The sequence below is a fragment of the Salvelinus alpinus genome, chromosome 20 (assembly GCF_045679555.1).
Source record: "Salvelinus alpinus chromosome 20, SLU_Salpinus.1, whole genome shotgun sequence".
NCBI lineage: Eukaryota > Metazoa > Chordata > Actinopteri > Salmoniformes > Salmonidae > Salvelinus > Salvelinus alpinus.
In genome coordinates, this window is record NC_092105.1 from 32,447,588 (window position 1) to 32,466,763 (window position 19,176).

The 19,176-nt window shown below is 45.8% G+C and overlaps 1 protein-coding gene across 1 annotated transcript in view; it reads left to right on the forward strand.

Annotated features, from left to right (window-relative positions):
• Positions 1 to 765: 765 nt before the first annotated feature.
• Positions 766 to 19,176, forward strand: part of LOC139547105 (semaphorin-5B-like) — a 45,442-nt gene continuing 27,031 nt past the window's right edge. Inside the window, exons 1-8 of the mRNA XM_071356149.1 lie at positions 766 to 833; positions 1,048 to 1,183; positions 2,259 to 2,469; positions 4,610 to 4,817; positions 16,220 to 16,337; positions 16,736 to 16,917; positions 17,684 to 17,827; positions 18,191 to 18,338. Coding sequence (XP_071212250.1) covers positions 766 to 833; positions 1,048 to 1,183; positions 2,259 to 2,469; positions 4,610 to 4,817; positions 16,220 to 16,337; positions 16,736 to 16,917; positions 17,684 to 17,827; positions 18,191 to 18,338 — 1,215 coding nt within the window. The remainder of the gene's footprint in view (positions 834 to 1,047; positions 1,184 to 2,258; positions 2,470 to 4,609; positions 4,818 to 16,219; positions 16,338 to 16,735; positions 16,918 to 17,683; positions 17,828 to 18,190; positions 18,339 to 19,176) is intronic.

Sequence of the window (19,176 nt, forward strand, 5' to 3'; positions counted from 1 at the left end):
CTGTGGCTGCAGCCTGGTTAGTGGTTGTTGCAGCTAATTGTCTGTGGTTTTGTAAGTTGGGATAGGTTGCTGGCTGCTCACCGCAGGAAGCACACTCACTCACTGATGGAGTTGCACACTCTGCAGAAACATTGAGAAGAGAGGGCAAACAAGCTACACACACACACACACACACACACACACACACACACACACACACACACACACACACACACACACACACACACACACACACACACACACACACACACACACACACACACACACACACACACACACACACACATTCAATAGCTGCTGTTCAATGTGCTGCAGGCTATTTCCCATTTCCTTGTGAAGCGTTGGCCAACACCAGGGTTCCTCTGACAGTGTTAATGCATTTCTACAGAGCTCAGTCGGATCTCCACGATGGTTGCTACAAACCACTAAAGTGTAGGGACAATACACGTATATAAGGCATGTATGACATACGGTGTTCATACTGTTCTCTGTAAGAACATAACAGATATAGAAATGTATAAAAGAAGAACGTAACAAATGTCAAACCATACAGTGATTCCATAGGGCCCTATTGTATCGTACTCCTCACCATCCCCGTGCTACAGTATACCAGCCCATTTATGAGTGTGCTGGCATTCCATACAAAGGAAAGTATAGAGTTTATTGTACAGTAAAGTCTGTTCAGTGCAGTGAGTGTGTATGTGTGCGAGGGGGAGAGTGTATCTGTTTGTGTGTGTGTGTATCTTAATTCACTTTAGCAGTCTCATGACGATTGTGAAGCACAGACACAGCTTCCAGCAGAATCAGACACGGGCTGTGTCTTTAATGCACCTGTAAAAGATGGGACTGTTAGACAGTGTGGTGTACATAATGGATCAATTTGAGCTCTCAGTTAGAGAGACGTATGGGCAACACTGTAACCTCTTTGTTCACTGGGTTTTTAACACCGTCTCTCTCTCTCTGTCCCTCTTCTCCCCCCTCTATTATTCTCTCTTTCCATCTCTCTCTCTTTCTCCTCTCCTCGCCCTCTCTTTCTCTGTCCTACAGGAACAGTATAGCAGCATCTGCAGTGTGTGCGTTTAACCTCAGCTCCATCACCCAGGCCTTCAACGGTCCCTTCCGTTCCCAGGAGAACCCCCGCTCTACCTGGCTGCCCACCCCCAACCCCATCCCAAACTTTCAGGTACTACCCACCCCAACTTTCATGTACTGCCCACCAGCAACCCCACCCCCAACTTCCAGGTACTGCCCACCCCCAACCCGTTCCCCAACTTCCATGTACTACCCAACCCCTTCCCCAACTTCCAGGTACTGCCCACCTCCAACCTCTTCCCCAACTTCCAGGTACTGCCCACCCCCAACCCCATCCCCAACTTCCAGGTACTACCCAACCCCTTCCCCAACTTCCAGGTACTGCCCACCCCAACTCCATCCCCAACTTCCAGGTACAGCCCACCCCAACTCCATCCCCAACTTCCAGGTACTGCCCACCCAAACTCCATCCCCAACTTCCAGGTACAGCCCACCCCAACTCCATCCCCAACTTCCAGGTACTGCCCACCCCAACTCCATCCCCAACTTCCAGGTACTGCCCACCCAAACTCCATCCCCATCTTCCGGGTTAGTGCTGGTCTGAAGCAAAATCCTGCTCATCCTGTGTGTCCCCAGAACCAGGACTAACAGACTCTGCATCTAGGTGGCACTGCATATAAGAACCAGGACTAACAGACTCTGCATCTAGGTGGCACTGCATATAAGAACCAGGACTAACAGACTGCATCTCGGTGGCACTGCATATAAGAACCAGGGATTATGCACCCCAAAGCCCACATAATTTACATTTTAGCAATGCAACTGTAGCTTTATGAAGAAATTCATGTCATTCGGCATTTCAAAAGCATATTGTTGCTGTAGCTTGCCAGACACAGAGATGTTGTTTGCCAAACAACAATCATTACAGTGTAACAGTATTGTAGGTGTGAATAAGCGTGATTACTGGAGGAGAAAATGAGAAGGAAATGACCACAGGCAGAGGCATAGTATTGATTTATTCAAAGCAACAATGACTATTAAGATGAAGTATTATTCCTTTTCAGTTAACTTTTCTTTCTTTCTTTCTCTCTTTCTTTCTTTTTCTTACTTTCCCTGTGCCTTTCTTCCCTCTTTCTCCTGCTCTCTCACTCCTCTCTCATCCCCCCCTTTCCCTCCCTTCCCTGTCTCTCTCCCCCTTTCTCCCTTCCCATCCCCCCTCCCCTCAGTGTGGTACCATAGATGATGACGGCGGTCCTAACGATGGTCTGACGGAGCGCAGCCTCCAGGACGCCCAACGGCTGTACCTGATGAACGACGTGGTGCAGCCCGTCTCTGTGGACCCCTTGGTCATGCAGGATGACGTGCGCTTCTCCAGACTGGTGGTGGACATTGTACAGGGTCACGACACACTCTACCATGTCATGTACATCGGCACAGGTCAGTCGAGTTCAAAGGTCAGGGGTCAATCAATTAAATTGAATTATAAAGGAAAGGGCACATTATCTAGGTAAATCTCCCTAGAAGGAAGAAACCTAGGGCCTCCCGGGTGGCGCAGTGATGCCACCAGAGACTCTGGGTTCGAGCCCAGGCTCTGTCGCAGCCGGCCGCGACCGGGAGGTCCATGGGGCGGCGCACAATTGGCCCAGCGTCGTCCGGGTTAGGGAGGGTTTGGCCGGTAGGGATATCATCGCGGGCCGGGCGCAGTGCCCGCTGACCAGGTCGCTAGGTGTACGGTGTTTCCTCCGACACATTGATGCGGCTGGTTTCTGGGTTGGATGCGCGCTGTTATAATTTAAAAAAATTATATATACACTGCTCAAAAAAATAAAGGGAACACTAAAATAACACATCCTAGATCTGAATGAATGAAATATTCTTATTAAATACTTTTTTCTTTACATAGTTGAATGTGCTGACAACAAAATCACACAAAAATGATCAATGTAAATCAAATTTATCAACCCATGGAGGTCTGGATTTGGAGTCACACTCAAAATTAAAGTGGAAAACCACACTACAGGCTGATCCAACTTTGATGTAATGTCCTTAAAACAAGTCAAAATGAGTCTCAGTAGTGTGTGTGGACTCCACGTGCCTGTATGACCTCCCTACAACGCCTGGGCATGCTCCTGATGAGGTGGCGGATGGTCTCCTGAGGGATCTCCTCCCAGACCTGGACTAAAGCATCCGCCAACTCCTGGACAGTCTGTGGTGCAACGTGGCGTTGGTGGATGGAGCGAGACATGATGTCCCAGATGTGCTCAATTGGATTCAGGTCTGGGGAATGGGCGGGCCAGTCCATAGCATCAATGCCTTCCTCTTGCAGGAACTGCTGACACACTCCAGCCACATGAGGTCTAGCATTGTCTTGCATTAGGAGGAACCCAGGGCCAATCGCACCAGCATATGGTCTCACAAGGGGTCTGAGGATCTCATCTCGGTACCTAATGGCAGTCAGGCTACCTCTGGCGAGCACATGGAGGGCTGTGCGGCCCCCCAAAAAAATGCCACCCCACACCATGACTGACCCACCGCCAAACCGGTCATGCTGGAGGATGTTGCAGGCAGCAGAACGTTCTCCACGGCGTCTCCAGACTCTGTCACGTCTGTCACATGTGCTCATGTGCTCAGTGTGAACCTGCTTTCATCTGTGAAGAGCACAGGGCGCCAGTGGCGAATTTGCCAATCTTGGTGTTCTCTGGCAAATGCCAAACGTCCTGCACGGTGTTGGGCTGTAAGCACAACCCCCACCTGTGGACGTCGGGCCCTCAAACCACCCTCATGGAGTCTGTTTCTGACCGTTTGAGCAGACACATGCACATTTGTGGCCTGCTGGAGGTCATTTTGCAGGGCTCTGGCAGTGCTCCACCTGCTCCTCCTTGCACAAAGGCGGAGGTAGCGGTCCTGCTGCTGGGTTGTTGCCCTCCTACGGCCTCCTCCACGTCTCCTGATGTACTGGCCTGTCTCCTGGTAGCGCCTCCATGCTCTGGACACTACGCTGACAGACACAGCAAACCTTCTTGCCACAGCTCGCATTGATGTGCCATCCTGGATGAGCTGCACTACCTGAGCCACTTGTGTGGGTTGTAGACTCCGTCTCATGCTACCACTAGAGTGAAAGCACCGCCAGCATTCAAAAGTGACCAAAACATCAGCCAGGAAGCAGAGGAACTAAGAAGTGGTCTGTGGTCACCACCTGCAGAACCACTCCTTTATTGGGGGTGTCTTGCTAATTGCCTATAATTTCCACCTTTTGTCTATTCCATTTGCACAACAGCATGTGAAATTTATTGTCAATCAGTGTTGCTTCCTAAGTGGACAGTTTGATTTCACAGAAGTGTGATTGACTTGAAGTTACATTGTGTTGTTTAAGTGTTCCCTTTATTTTTTTGAGCAGTGTATATATATATATATATTTTTTTAACACTTCACTAGCTGTCCAGCCAAATGATATATTATAGAGCTCTGAGTTTTTCCTAGCCACATGACCTGAATGGGAAAACCTCTTGACTCTAGGCTGTATACAGTACAATCAATGATTTCTCATCATCTTCTTCCTCCTCTCTCCTCCAATCAGAGTACGGCACCATCCTGAAGGCTCTTGCGACCACCAATAAGAGCCTTCAAGGGTGTTACCTGGAGGAAATCCAGCTCTTCCCCGCTGGGGTGCAGGAGCCAATCTTGAGCCTGCAGATCCTTCAAAGTGATAGGTCACTGTTCGTAGGACTCAACAACAGAGTTCTGAAGATCCCTCTGGAGAGATGCTCCAACTACAAGACTGAGATGTGAGTTTCTTACGTTTTTCTGTTTTGTACAAGTGCAATAAAAGCCAACCTGGCCAACAAACCCAACCTTATGGAAGAGTACAGGTGAGCAAAAGCTGCAACTACAAGACTGAGACATGAGTGTCTCAGACTGAGAATGATTCCACATTCTGCATGTCTTCTCAGGGTTGTGGTCAGTGGTATAGTGGATGGTTAACGCAAGTAGACACATCTTACCAACCTTTCGCGGAAAAAAACAATGAAAGTATAGGAGGCGTTACTTTTTTCACCACTACCGGCAATCAGAGATTGCACACTTATTTTTTTACCACTACATCACTGGTTGTGGTATATTACCATAGAAATGTACAGCGTGTTGTTTATTGCTTACTTATAGTCACTTGCCTTGAGTATAAAGTGCTAGAATTATACCAGCCTGAGTAACTGACTGTGTAGTCTTATCCCTTGGGACTCTGTACTAATATATTCATTATTTGATGATACACTACCAAAACAATAACACATTTAATTTGTTGCGGTGTTGCTTTTAATTAACGAAGCAGTGTTTCTAAAAAGAGTGAGAACAGAGAAAGGAAGGAAGCCTTTATCTTTTACTGTCTCTCTGATTCAGGCTCATTTAGTGGGAGACGTGTGGCTCAGACTCTGCCCTGCCTGACTTCTGCCAGTTCAATATGAGTCTCTGAGTGTGAGCTCTGCTCAATGCTCTGGCTGTCATCTCCAGAATAAGCTGCCTGATGGCTGCCTCTGTCGTTCATCTAAACCTCCCCTCTCTCTCTCACACAGCTGAGTGAGGAGGAGAAAAGCCCTCCCCTCTCCCTCTCTCCCTCTCTCTCTCTGCTCTCTGTTTGTCAGGCCTTATGCATTTCATCAATGCTTTCAATCAACTCTCTAGAGCTGCATCCATGCTTTGTCAGCTCGCTGTGCAATATACGCGTGCGGGTGTGCATGAAGGGCAACCGACTGTATAGGAGATTGTTGTATGTGGAGGTGTGTGCGTGCGCGTGCGCGCGTGTGTGGGTGGGGGGGCTCATGCATATGATGAATCAGCTCGCTCCTTTCTCCATCACATGTCACCAGCGGTAACACACACACAGATGCGCACACACACTCACTCCTCTCCATCAGGTACAGTGGTGAATACTAAACAAGGTGTGAGTGAGGAGATGTGAGAGCAGAGCAGAGCGGAAGCCTCGGTAGCCAGGCCTATTTAAAACACAGTGGGGTGGAATAATCACACTGGGCTTCAAGGGCACACCAGGGGAACATGTCCTTAATCCTGCGTGCTGCCTTATATCTGCCAGCCTCAGTAGCAGACACAGTCAGTTGTCAGGGGACACAGAGAGAGAAAACCACGCAGAACTGCAAATATACATGACAGGTGACGGGCTGTCAATCACTGTGATTTATTGTGATATCTAAGGTCGGCAGGAAAGTGTGAAGGGCTTATTAGTCTTTAGTTTATGCTTTTAGGAAATCTTATTCAAAGAAAAGTTCATGCAGAATGCATACATTTCACAGCCATAGATACAGACACAAACAGGATTTACACAGAAATTGACATGGTTCTATTTTCTGTCTTTGCATATTGTTTGTCATTGCACTCCCAGGCTATTCTGTGTCTCAGCCCTCCGCCTCTGTGTTATTACATCAGTCTGCAGGAGACAGCCCCAGGACAACAACACTCTGCCTCTGTGTTATTATATCAGTCTGCAGGAGACAGCCCCAGTACAACAACACTCTGCCTCTGTGTTATTACATCAGTCTGCAGGAGACAGCCCCAGGACAACAACACTCTGCCTCTGTGTTATTATATCAGTCTGCAGGAGACAGCCCCAGTACAACAACACTCTGCCTCTGTGTTATTACATCAGTCTGCAGGAGACAGCCCCAGGACAACAACACTCTGCCTCTGTGTTATTACATCAGTCTGCAGGAGACAGCCCCAGGACAACAACACTCTGCCTCTGTGTTATTACATCAGTCTGCAGGAGACAGCCCCAGGACAACAACACTCTGCCTCTGTGTTATTAAATCAGTCTGCAGGAGACAGCCCCAGGACAACAACACTCTGCCTCTGTGTTATTACATCAGTCTGCAGGAGACAGCCCCAGGACAACAACACTCTGCCTCTGTGTTATTACATCAGTCTGCAGGAGACAGCCCCAGGACAACAACACTCTGCCTCTGTGTTATTATATCAGTCTGCAGGAGACAGTCCCAGGACAACAACACTCTGCCTCTGTGTTATTAAATCAGTCTGCAGGAGACAGCCCCAGTACAACAACACTCTGCCTCTGTGTTATTAAATCAGTCTGCAGGAGACAGCCCCAGGACAACAACACTCTGCCTCTGTGTTATTACATCAGTCTGCAGGAGACAGCCCCAGGACAACAACACTCTGCCTCTGTGTTATTAAATCAGTCTGCAGGAGACAGCCCCAGGACAACAACACTCTGCCTCTGTGTTATTACATCAGTCTGCAGGAGACAGCCCCAGGACAACAACACTCTGCCTCTGTGTTATTACATCAGTCTGCAGGAGACAGCCCCAGGACAACAACACTCCGCCTCTGTGTTATTACATCAGTCTGCAGGAGACAGCCCCAGGACAACAACACTCTGCCTCTGTGTTATTACATCAGTCTGCAGGAGACAGCCCCAGGACAACAACACTCTGCCTCTGTGTTATTACATCAGTCTGCAGGAGACAGCCCCAGGACAACAACACTCTGCCTCTGTGTTATTATATCAGTCTGCAGGAGACAGTCCCAGGACAACAACACTCTGCCCCTGTGTTATTAAATCAGTCTGCAGGAGACAGCCCCAGGACAACAACACTCTGCCTCTGTGTTATTATATCAGTCTGCAGGAGACAGTCCCAGGACAACAACACTCTGCCTCTGTGTTATTAAATCAGTCTGCAGGAGACAGCCCCAGGACAACAACACTCTGCCTCTGTGTTATTACATCAGTCTGCAGGAGACAGCCCCAGGACAACAACACTCTGCCTCTGTGTTATTAAATCAGTCTGCAGGAGACAGCCCCAGTACAACAACACTCTGCCTCTGTGTTATTAAATCAGTCTGCAGGAGACAGCCCCAGGACAACAACACTCTGCCTCTGTGTTATTAAATCTGTCTGCAGGAGACAGCCCCAGTACAACAACACTCTGCCTCTGTGTTATTAAATCAGTCTGCAGGAGACAGCCCCAGGACAACAACACTCTGCCTCTGTGTTATTAAATCAGTCTGCAGGAGACAGTCCCAGGACAACAACACTCTGCCTCTGTGTTATTAAATCAGTCTGCAGGAGACAGTCCCAGTACAACAACACTCTGCCTCTGTGTTAGTACATCAGTCTGCAAGAGACAGTCCCAGGACAACAACACTCTGCCTCTGTGTTATTACATCAGTCTGCAGGAGACAGTCCCAGGACAACAACACTCTGCCAGAAGCCTATAAAGAGGTTATGTCTTTCTGACTTGGATTATCCAAAGAGGACCTCTCCCTTTCTCTGTCCCACTCTTTCTCCGTAGGCGTGGCGGATGTCAGTGGGTCTTATGAAGGACACCCACCAGGTGGGGTGACAAAACACTAGTCCCATTGTCCTGCTGACTGTCTGTCTGGCTGACCCGGCCAGGCTATTCTCCAGTCGGTCAGTGGCCTAGCCTGATCTGTGGGTGGCCCTCCCAGTCCCATTCACACATACAGCCTTTCATAATGAAACCTCATAATAACTAGTGGAACTACAGCAATACATCAATTCATATTGGCTTCTTCAGCCCCCTCTGTGTGACACAATGGAGGTTTCTATGGAGCAGTCTTGTATAGAAAAGCTACAGAGGCCATGGCATGGGTTATTTTTAACTTTAAAGTTATCCGTTTTTTTACAGAGATAACCACTCGCTCTGGAAAAGGATCCTCTGTTACCACATGAATGGCAGTACTATACTAGTGTTCAACCAGAGAAGGAAATTATTGGTTCTGTGTTTGTCCCCTGTATTAGCATGAATGGATAGGTTGTTAATGGAAATACAGCACTGGGAAAACTCATAATGTTTAAGTGCAGTTATTATTATCCTTTTTTAAAATATTTGTTGCCTTTCAGAGGGTGAATGGGCAAGACAAAGATTGTAAGTGCCTTTGAACAGGGTATGATAGTAGGTGCCAGGCGCACCAGTTTGAGTGTCAAGAACTGCAATGCTGCTGGGTTTTTCACACGCAACAGTTTCCCATGTGTATCAAGAATGGTCCACCACCCAAAGGACATCCAGCCAACTTGACACACTGTGGGAAGCATTGGAGTCAACATGGGTCAGCATCCCTGTGGAATGCTTTGGACACCTTGCAGAGTCCATGTCCTGATGAATTGAGGCTGTTCTGAGGGTAAAAAGGGGTGCAACTCAATATTAGGAAGGTGTTCCTAATGTTTTGTACGCTCAGTGTATGTTTAGCTAATGTGTACAGCTTTGTACGGTACAGAGTGCCTGGTGTCTGTTTAGGGATCAAATCAGCCATATTGCTTTGCACAGTGTTGTCTGTTTAGTGGTGACTTACTGCTATGTGCTGCACCGCCTACAGAGGTGGTATAGTCTGCCCTCTCTTAGTGAAAATTACATCTGACCTCCCAAATGGCCACTACCTACTGCTAAGTACAGCCTCCACCTCCACTCTCAATCTCTCTCTCTCCTTCTCTCTGTGTTTTCCCTCTCGAACTCGCCCTCTCTCACCTCCACTTTCTGTAAGTAGCCTTATTTATTCTGCAGCGGCTGCAGTGTTGTTTGCATGGTAGTGATACGTTGTAGCCAAGCTGCGCCAGCAAAGTAGCTCTGTCAACACTTTCACTGAGGCAAGGTGTTCCAGGTCCATACATACAGCTCAATGGCAGGATTGGGAGTGGTGTAATAATGTTGTGAATGTGTTAAATCAGGATAGAAGCCCTGAGATGCTAACCACTTACCCCTACTTCCCTGCCAACCTCTTAAGTGTAGTACCCTTGATGTTTAGGTGGTGAAGGTGAAGACAGAGTAGGAGTGGGAGTTTTGCTTGCTTTGTGATTTACAGTACTACTGTAGCTGCAACCAGCCAGTCAGGGGAGGTAGCAGACTAGTGGGTCTGTGCTGCAGGAGTTTATATCAACATCATGAAACCACAAAGTGGCTGTCTCGGTGTGTTCACCATGAACATGACCAGCTCATTTTTCCAGTGTAGAAGTTCAATGATTTCCTGATGCTCTCTAGCTCAGGGAACTTCATGTGTTTTCATTGTTTATTAAATTATTTTCACAATCAGACCATTTGTGGATAGCAACCATGTCTACAGCTGTATTCCACGGACCCTCATGCAAAATAATAGTTATTTGCTTTTACAGGTGGGAACTATTCAATTCTCAAGTTTATTGTAATGCCCCTGAGCATTTTTTAATCTTATAAACCCTTGTCATCAGCATTGAGTCCTGAGGTTGGGCCCTGGGGATAATAATAACCTCTTTATATACAGTATTCTGGCCTTAACATCTCCAGAGCGTCCCAGGAGCCCTGAATAAATCCAGTGTTTTATTGTCTGTGTGAGAAGAACTTTAATTCCACCCACCGGTCCTCTTCAGTCCTCAGCAGAGCCAATTTATGGTCTGTTGATGCTGCCGCCAGCCTGTCAACAGGGTTCTAAAACACAGTGCTGTTAACCTTTTCTCAATACAGGGGGTGCTGTTTCCACTTTGGAAAATATCATCTCCAAATTAAACTGCCTCATACTCAATTCTTGCTCGTACAATATGCATATTATTATTACTATTGGATAGAAAACAATCTCTAGTTTCTAAAACCGTTTGAATTATGTCTGTGGGTGAACCAGAACTCTTTCTACAGCGAAAATCATGACAGGACATGCGAAGGTCAGAAAAATAGTCTCTGTTCTCAGATCAGTTTAAAGCTCTGTGTGTGCCCTATGGATCGAAATGAACTGCACCCGCCTTCCCCTGGATGTCAGTAACCAATGAGAAGTGGAATGGAGTCTCTACGTATTTCTCAGAGTTTATAAAAGGCAATGGAGTGACATGTACGTTCTTTTGGACGCTCGCCAAGGCGCAAGAGAGGACATCAGAATGGCATGTTGAATAGCTCTTGTTATCGGGCTAAGATATATCCGTCTGTGATTTAATTCGATATAGGTGTTAGAAACATCATAACGAAGTTATTTGAAACCGATTTATATCAGTTTATGTGAGTATATTGCTATTTTCGGAATTTTCGTAGTATTGCGTTTGAGGATTTGGACATGTGTGTGCCACGTAGCTAATGTTAGCTGCTAGTTCCGAAGTTGAAGTGGACGTTTTACAACAAAGCAATGATTCTTTTGGACAAAAGGACACCTTGCCCAAGATTCTGATGGAAGCTCGTCCAAAAGTAAGAGCTATTTATGATTTTATTCCGTATTTATGTGGAAAAATGTAAACGCATTTTTCGGCCATTATTGCGGCACTAGTCTGGCTGTAACGCACACTGTATGTCTAGTAACGTTAATTTTAAAAATCTAAATCAGCGGTTGCATTAATAACCAATGCATCTTTCATTAGCTGTCCAACCTGTATTTTTTTTGTCAATCTAATCGATAAATAATCGTAAACTTAGGTGCCCTTCCAAGATGGCGCCGGCCAGAATGCATGCCATGTTTTGACTGATTACATAGCATAACCACGATTTGTGATGCTAAATATGCACATTTTCGAACAAACTCTATATGCATTGTGTAATATGATGTTACAGGACTGTCATCTGAAGAATTCTGAGAAGGTTAGTGAAAAAATTTATATATTTTGGTGGTGATAACGTTATCGCGCTTTTTGCCTTGAATCAATGCTGGGGTGATGTTAGCTCATGTGGTATGCTAATATAACGATATATTGTGTTTTCGCTGTAAAACACTTAGAAAATCTGAAATATTGTCTGGATTCACAAGATCTGTGTATTTCAATTGCTGTACGCTGTGTATTTTTAAGAAATGTTTTATGATGATTAATTAGGTAATACACGTTGCTATACTGTACTGTACAGCCATTCAGGAAGCTGCCCTCCATTCGCATTTCAGATGTCCCCAATATGCCTATTGGCTATCACAGCTTACATTTCTAATCAGAATATTTACACAACCTGTCTGTCTGTCGCTGTCTTGTTTACAATTATGAGGTCATGATTTGCAGTTAAACGGAAAGTGATAACTGCTGTTTTATGACTTTCTATTAAAAGGCCTAGTAAAGGACCACAGGTTTACAGCTCTCACAATCCCTTTTAAAATGTCCATTAAGCCCCATGGCGAACTCTGGAGATTTATCACAAGCTGTCTGTCGACAGCCAAGCCACATTGTTTTATCGTTTGGTTTATTGTTGCCGGTCGCTCTGTTTAAAATTTAACAGCCCATGTTTTGTTTTGTGGCTTCGCTGTTTTGATATAGTGTGCTATGTCACCGCTAAAAGAGGCTGGTGAATTAAATATCAGTATGGTGTCTTGGGTTGGTGTCAGAACCATACAGAAGCCTTCTCTCCTTCTCTCTTTCCTTTAATCTTTATATCTCCCTTAGTCTTCTCTCTCACAGTCATTCAAACACACACACACACACACACACACACACACACACACACACACACACACACACACACACACACACACACACACACACACACACACACACACACACACACACACACACACACACACACACACACACACACACACACACACACACTACAAAACCATTGTTGGGGAAGTTACTCTGAAAATATAGTTTACCAAGCTACCAATTACTTAAGTTCATTTACACTACAGCTTCCCTTGAGAAAATTATACTTTACTTAAGAGCCCATTAGTAAGCATTTCACTTTAAGGTTGTATTTGTTGTATTTGGAGCATGTGACAAATACAATTTGATTCAATTTGATTTGACAACATGTAGTGCGCTACTCCCCAACACCGTGCAAATCCCACATTCCTCTCTATCAGCAGACTCCATCACATGTAGACTCTTAGAAAAAAGGGTTCCAAATGGGTTCTTTGCGGAGGGATAGTGTTTTACCAAGAACCGTTTTGATCTGAAGAACCCTTTTTGGAAGACAAGGGTTCTTTGTAAGGCAAATGGTTCTACCTAGAACCTTTAACATCCTAAGAACAGTTTTTGGAAGAAAGGGTTATTTGATGATTCTTTGGAAGACAAACATTATTCTTTGGAAAGCAAGAAGGGTTCTACATCAAGCCATATATCATATTTCCCAGCATGCTCTATTGTATGGTGATTTTCAGAATTGTTTGTTTTAATATGTGTTTTTGCATGTACAGTCATTGGGCGGCAGGTAGCCTAGTGGTTAGAGTGTTAGACTAATAACCGAAAGGTTGCAAGATCGAATCCCTGAGCTGACAATGTAAAATGCTGTCGTTCTGCCCCTGAATAAGGCAGGTAACCCACTGCTCGTAGGCCATCATTGAAAATAAGAATTTGTTCTTAACTGACTTGTCTAGTTAAATAAAGTTTTTTATTTTATTTGGTTGATCCAATCTGTTAGTAATTTGACTTGTTGCACATGTGACTGAGATGGTTATTCCAGTTTAGATGATTGAGGTACTCAGTATTTAATCTGCCCTACGCTGGCAGTCATTCTGAATACAGGTTGCGGGTGATTAAACATTTCACTTGTTGGCTATACTAACTCTGGCTGGATTCCAATAGGAATTAAACATCACTTTGCAAACCAGCATAATGTGACTTGCAGGCCTGATGTGGCCTGAAAAGCAGGAGTAAAACTACTTTTCAAGCCAGCATAATGTGACTCTGTAAAGGGATCTACCTAGCACCAAAAAGGGTTCCCTTATGGGGACAAACTGAAGAACCGTACATGGTTCTACTTTTCTGAGTGTACCTGCTCCCACTTCATCCCTTACAGAGCCTACATCAGAGCCTTGTCTGTAGCTGGCTGGCTGATCTCCTTTACTTTTACAATGACCTGTTTTGTTATATAAATGTTGAGAGCTTTGACTGGCCAACAGTTGATGCAGCTGGAGAAAGGTCAGATGGGATCGGAGCCAAACCCACTAGTCAGCACTGTAAATCTTACAAAAAAAGGTGCTATCTAGAACCTAAAATGGATGTTTGGATATTCCCATAGGAGAACCCTTCGAAGAACTCTTTTTGGTTCCAGGTAGAACCTTTTTGGTTCCAGGGAGAACCCTTTTGGGTTCCATGAAGGGCCTTTTCCACTGAGGGGTGGAAAAAGGGTTCTCCTATGGGGACAGCCAAATATCCATTTTACATTCTGGACAGCACCTTTTTTGTACGATTTACAGTGCAGACTAGTGGGTTTAGCTTACTGTGTGTGTGTGTGTGTGTGTGTGTGTGTGTGTGTGTGTGTGTGTGTGTGTGTGTGTGTGTGTGTGTGTGTGTGTGTGTGTGTGTGTGTGTGTGTGTGTGTGTGTGTGTGTGTGTGTGTGTGTGTGTGTGTGTGTGTGTGTGTGTGTATGCTTGTATGTGCGTCCATGTGAAAGAGAGAGAGCAGGATTACCCCCAATCTCTTTATCGAAAGTATTCCTATGAGGCCCATTGTTACAGTAAGGTGAGCAGACGGGACGGTTGGCATGCCCTGCCCTGCGGTGATGTTTGTACTGCAGGGTGGCTCTCCTTTTCTCTCTGGTAAACCCGTCCTCCACTGCCCCTCTCGCTCACTGCGCTCGTCAAAAACGTCAACTCAGCATTCTTTTCAAGCTGACGAATTTTCATAGTCTTAAGAGCTTACATGGATGGCTGGCTTTCATCGGTGTGTGTGTGTGTGTGTGTGTGTGTGTGTGTGTGTGTGTGTGTGTGTGTGTGTGTGTGTGTGTGTGTGTGTGTGTGTGTGTGTGTGTGTGTGTGTGTGTGTGTGTGTGTGTGTGTGTGTGTGTGTGTGTGTGTGTGTGTGTGTGTGTGTGTGTGATTTCACCACTGTAATTCATGAGACCAGGTCCAGGGTAAACTCTTTCAGCTGAAGGCATTTTAGATTTGAGGTGTGTGCCCTGAGGGTGGGTATGTGTGTGTGTCCTCGGGCCTGACTTCTGGCTTACTGTAACGGAGGGTAATTGGACCTCAGATCTGCACCATGCTCTTCTTAAGTGTCAGTGTTTAGTCTGTCTGTCTGTAAGCAGCATTATGTGTCTGAGTAAACAGAATGCACACTAGCAGTGCTTGGTGAGGCAGCTAAACATTATCAACATGTTATGCTTGCCAGGTCTTCACCCTCTCATTTACCACTCATTTAAAGCTATGGTGCAGCAGAAGCGTTCCCGTCTCTCTGATGTCACCACAACAACATGGATCCCTTCCCATAGCCTCTCTCTCCCTCTAGCTCTGTGTCAGGCCATCTCTGATGCAGGTTGATACAATTTGTCAGCTCAGCACTAACTCCTAAAACACCTTCCCCACTGCAGGACTTGGCTCGGGCTTGGCTGTGTGTTCTGTAACAACACAAAGTGATGCTTCAACCTCGTAGCTGAAACACCAGAGGCCCCACTCAAATAAACAAAGGGGGCTGGTGCCAAGAATATAATTATCTTTCTTTCTCTCTGCTAGCTAAGGGGGCTGTAAAGAGGTAGTACAGGCAGGAAATAGGGAGCAGACATGGGTTCAAATAGTATCTGAGATTTTTCAAATACTTCAAGCATTTGCTTTAGCCTGCCTGGAACTTGTTGGGACTTTTCACTTTTCTATTGGTTCTACAGCAACAGACAAGCTCAATCAAGTGTTTGAAATGATATCAAATACTATTGAACCCAGGTCTGCTACGGAGGCAGTCAGGAGTTGGTACAGGGCAGTAAGGACTGATGTGTTTATTACAATAAGTTCTCTCTTTCTCTCTATTTATCTCTCTTTTCTCTCTTTCGCTCTCTTTCTTTTGCTCTCTCTGCACTCTCAGTATCTCTCTCTCCCTCTCTCTCCAGCTCTCTCTTTCCCTCCCCATCTTTCTCTCGCTCCCTCTCACTCCCTGTCTCCCACGGCCTAACTTCATCATTAACAGGTTTAGATTTAATTACCCCTCATTAAGCTCCTGTTTGACTGGAAACTTGCATATTTCATCGCTGTTTGGTTGCTGCACGGCTGTATGTGTGTGTGTGTGTGTGTGTGTGTATGTGTGTGTGTGTGTGGGGGGGGGGGCACTGATTTGTTTACCTCTAGTCAGACGCTCCTTAGTTTAGGAATCACAGGGGTGCGGGCTGTGTGCCTGGAGGGAGAGTGAGTTTATTTGTACATGGTTTAGTGGGCCGGCCTCACAGGGCTGGTGAGTGTTCTTTGCTTGTGTTTACTGCGTTGACTGACTGCTCTCTCTCTATCCTTTACCATCTCCCTCTCCCTATCCCTCCCCCTCTCCTCCATCTCTCTTGCCCCCTGTAGGCTATGCCTGGAGGCCAGGGACCCATACTGTGGCTGGGACAGGAAACAGAAGCGATGCACCACCCTGGAGGATAGCTCTAACATGAGCCAGTGGAGTCAGAACATCACTGTGTGTCCGGTAAGTGCCAACAGGGACCCCCAATTTCCCCTACCCCGCTCGTTTTGTTATTTCCCTAGGTGTCAATATTGTCACTGGTAAGCCCCTGGGGCTACCTGCATCACCGCTGGCTGTCTGATAACCTAGCATACCTCCACTCTGCCTGGTCTCTCCTGGGGACTCTGGCCATGTACAGTAGTAGTCTGACAGTTTAACATTGTAACAGTTTGTTTTGCCTTGGGGACTCAGTTTGTCCAGGTCGCCCTTGGAAAATGTTTTTAGCCTCAGGTGTCTTTCCTGATTAAATAAAGTTAAAATAACAGTTTTCCTGTGTCAAGGTTATTGTCACATGATTAATGATATCCAGTACATTTCCTGACACTCTTATCTCTCTCTCTCTGCCCTGTGTGGATTTTCAGCTGAGGAACCAGATCACCATCGGTGGCTTTGGACCCTGGGCAGCGTGGCAACAATGCAGCAACGACGACGGCGAAGGCACCAGCACCTGTCTGTGTCGCTCCAGGGAGTGTGACAACCCTCCAGCTCGCTGTGGCGGGAGGAACTGTGAGGGGCCCACCATCGAAGTCTCCAACTGTTCCAGGTATGTAAAACAAATAGGGATTTATATAGATCCTGATTGGAGGATTGCGGATTTCCTGCTTCTTCCCTCCTTCCAAGCAGGATTTCTGGAAAACCTGGTAATTTGGAGAAAGTTACAGGAATGTTTCCACCCGAACCACCAACCACCATCTCATTTAGGGTGTGAAATAACAACCCATTCCCTATATAGTGTACTACTCATGAATTCTGGTCAAAAGTAGTGCAGTACATAAGGGGATAGGGTGCCATTTTAGATGCAGCCTCAGATATGTCTGTCTGTCTGTCTGGAAGTGGCTACTGAATATAGAGAAATGCTTTCAGAGGAACAGAGCACTTAAGCAGATTAAAGAATGTGTTTCTGGTGTCACATTTAGCTCCTGAGCAAGTGGTTTTGCTTCCCTCTCAGAATCACAAATTAGGGCCATATTCATAAGTGTGTTGAGTGCTTAAAGAGCTTGAACGGAATCTTAAGCACTTACAAATTTGTACTACTATAATGCATATTTTAGGGAAAATATCTTTAATGTTTTGGTGCAAAAAATTCTGTAATCTTTTTCGTTTACCTGGAAAATTGGAACCGTTTTTTTACCTGAAACTTTTCATTTTAGATTCTACAAATAAACGTTTTACTCTGTATTCATCAAGCCATCGTTTCCGTTTGGACTCATTGGACTTATTGGATGTACATCTCAATCTTGAAACTGGTTTCCACACGGTGCTACAGGATTCTTTGAACCTCCTATAACATCACATTTCTGTTGCCGTAGAAACGGAGGCTGGACCCCCTGGTCGTCATGGGGACAGTGCAGCACCACCTGTGGAACGGGGTTTGAGATGCGCCAGCGCACCTGCAACAACCCGTCGCCCCGTCACGGTGGTCGGGTGTGTGTGGGCCCCGTCAGGGACGAAAGGTGAGAGGAGAGAGGGAGATGGCAGGTCTATTTGTGAGAGAGCTATGTGAACAAATGTTGGTTAAGTAATACATTTATCATATGTCATTTTTTTGCTGAATAATGAACATGTTCGCTTGACTCAAAAGAGCAAAACTCTCAAACATGTATAGGTGATTTACTAAGAAAGGACATTTATGATTAATTTATGAGACATGTTTTGCACTTTTCAGTAACAGTATTGACCCTCAGTATCTTTTTGGGCATGATGGTCTTAGGTAAATATCAGCTCAGCTCTGTAAGGCAGAAGACAAATTGACATTTCTTCCAAAATAGATATCAGTTTCTAACCTCCCGTCCCGTCTCCTCTCCTCCCCTCTCTAGGTTCTGTAACGAGGGTGTGTCATGTCCCCAGCCTATCTTCTGGTCCCCGTGGGGTTCCTGGACTAAGTGCAGTGCTGGGTGTGGAGGTGGGGTCCACTCCAGGGTCAGGAGCTGTGAGAATGGGAACAGCTGCCCAGGCTGCGCACTGGTACGATATGGATGGACGGACAGACGGATGCACACACACGCACGCACGCACACACACACATACACACACCTCTTGGCTCACAGAGCTGCTCTGGACCTGTATGTGAGCCTGAGAGGCGCCCCTTAGCCCTTCCAGTCCCCAAAGTGTGCTTTTTGTTGATGGTAGAATTTAACCAAAAAGTTTTTTTTGTTTTTTTTCTGAACCTACTGCCCGCATGTCGTTGTTAAATTCTCATCTATGTTTCAGAACCAAAAAGTTGTGTGTCTTGATTGTTGACCAAGGACCATTCATCAGCACAAAGGACTGTGTGCATATCCAGATTAGTGACCAGAAAGAATTTCCTCCAGTTTTTCCTGGAATAAACAGATAGGTCACATTTATCATCCATATAAAATACAGTTTATCTACTACTGACTCATCTTTACCAGAACTATAATAGGCTACCTGGCAATTTTATTGATACTTTTCATAATTCAGATAGGCCTAATTTGGGTGGTACTGGCGATGTGTCTAAAGATAAGCAGCTGTAACATCGCACTGACTTCAATATTATGGAATTACGATGTAACATATTCTGGCAAATTTATGAAGATATTTGTGAGGAAGCACAGGTCTACTCGGCAGCCAACAAGCACTCTGCAGGCAGGCTGTCCTCCAAAGTGATGGAGCGGTCCGAACACAACATGCTTTCCATCAGATCCTGCAACATTCGCTACAAGTACGCGTAGGATTTTGCTCTGGTTGATCTGGCCTCCACAATCACACCGACCTCAACCCAATTGAGATGGTTTAGGATGAGTTGAACCGCAGAAAAAAGGAAAAGCAGCCAACAAGCGCT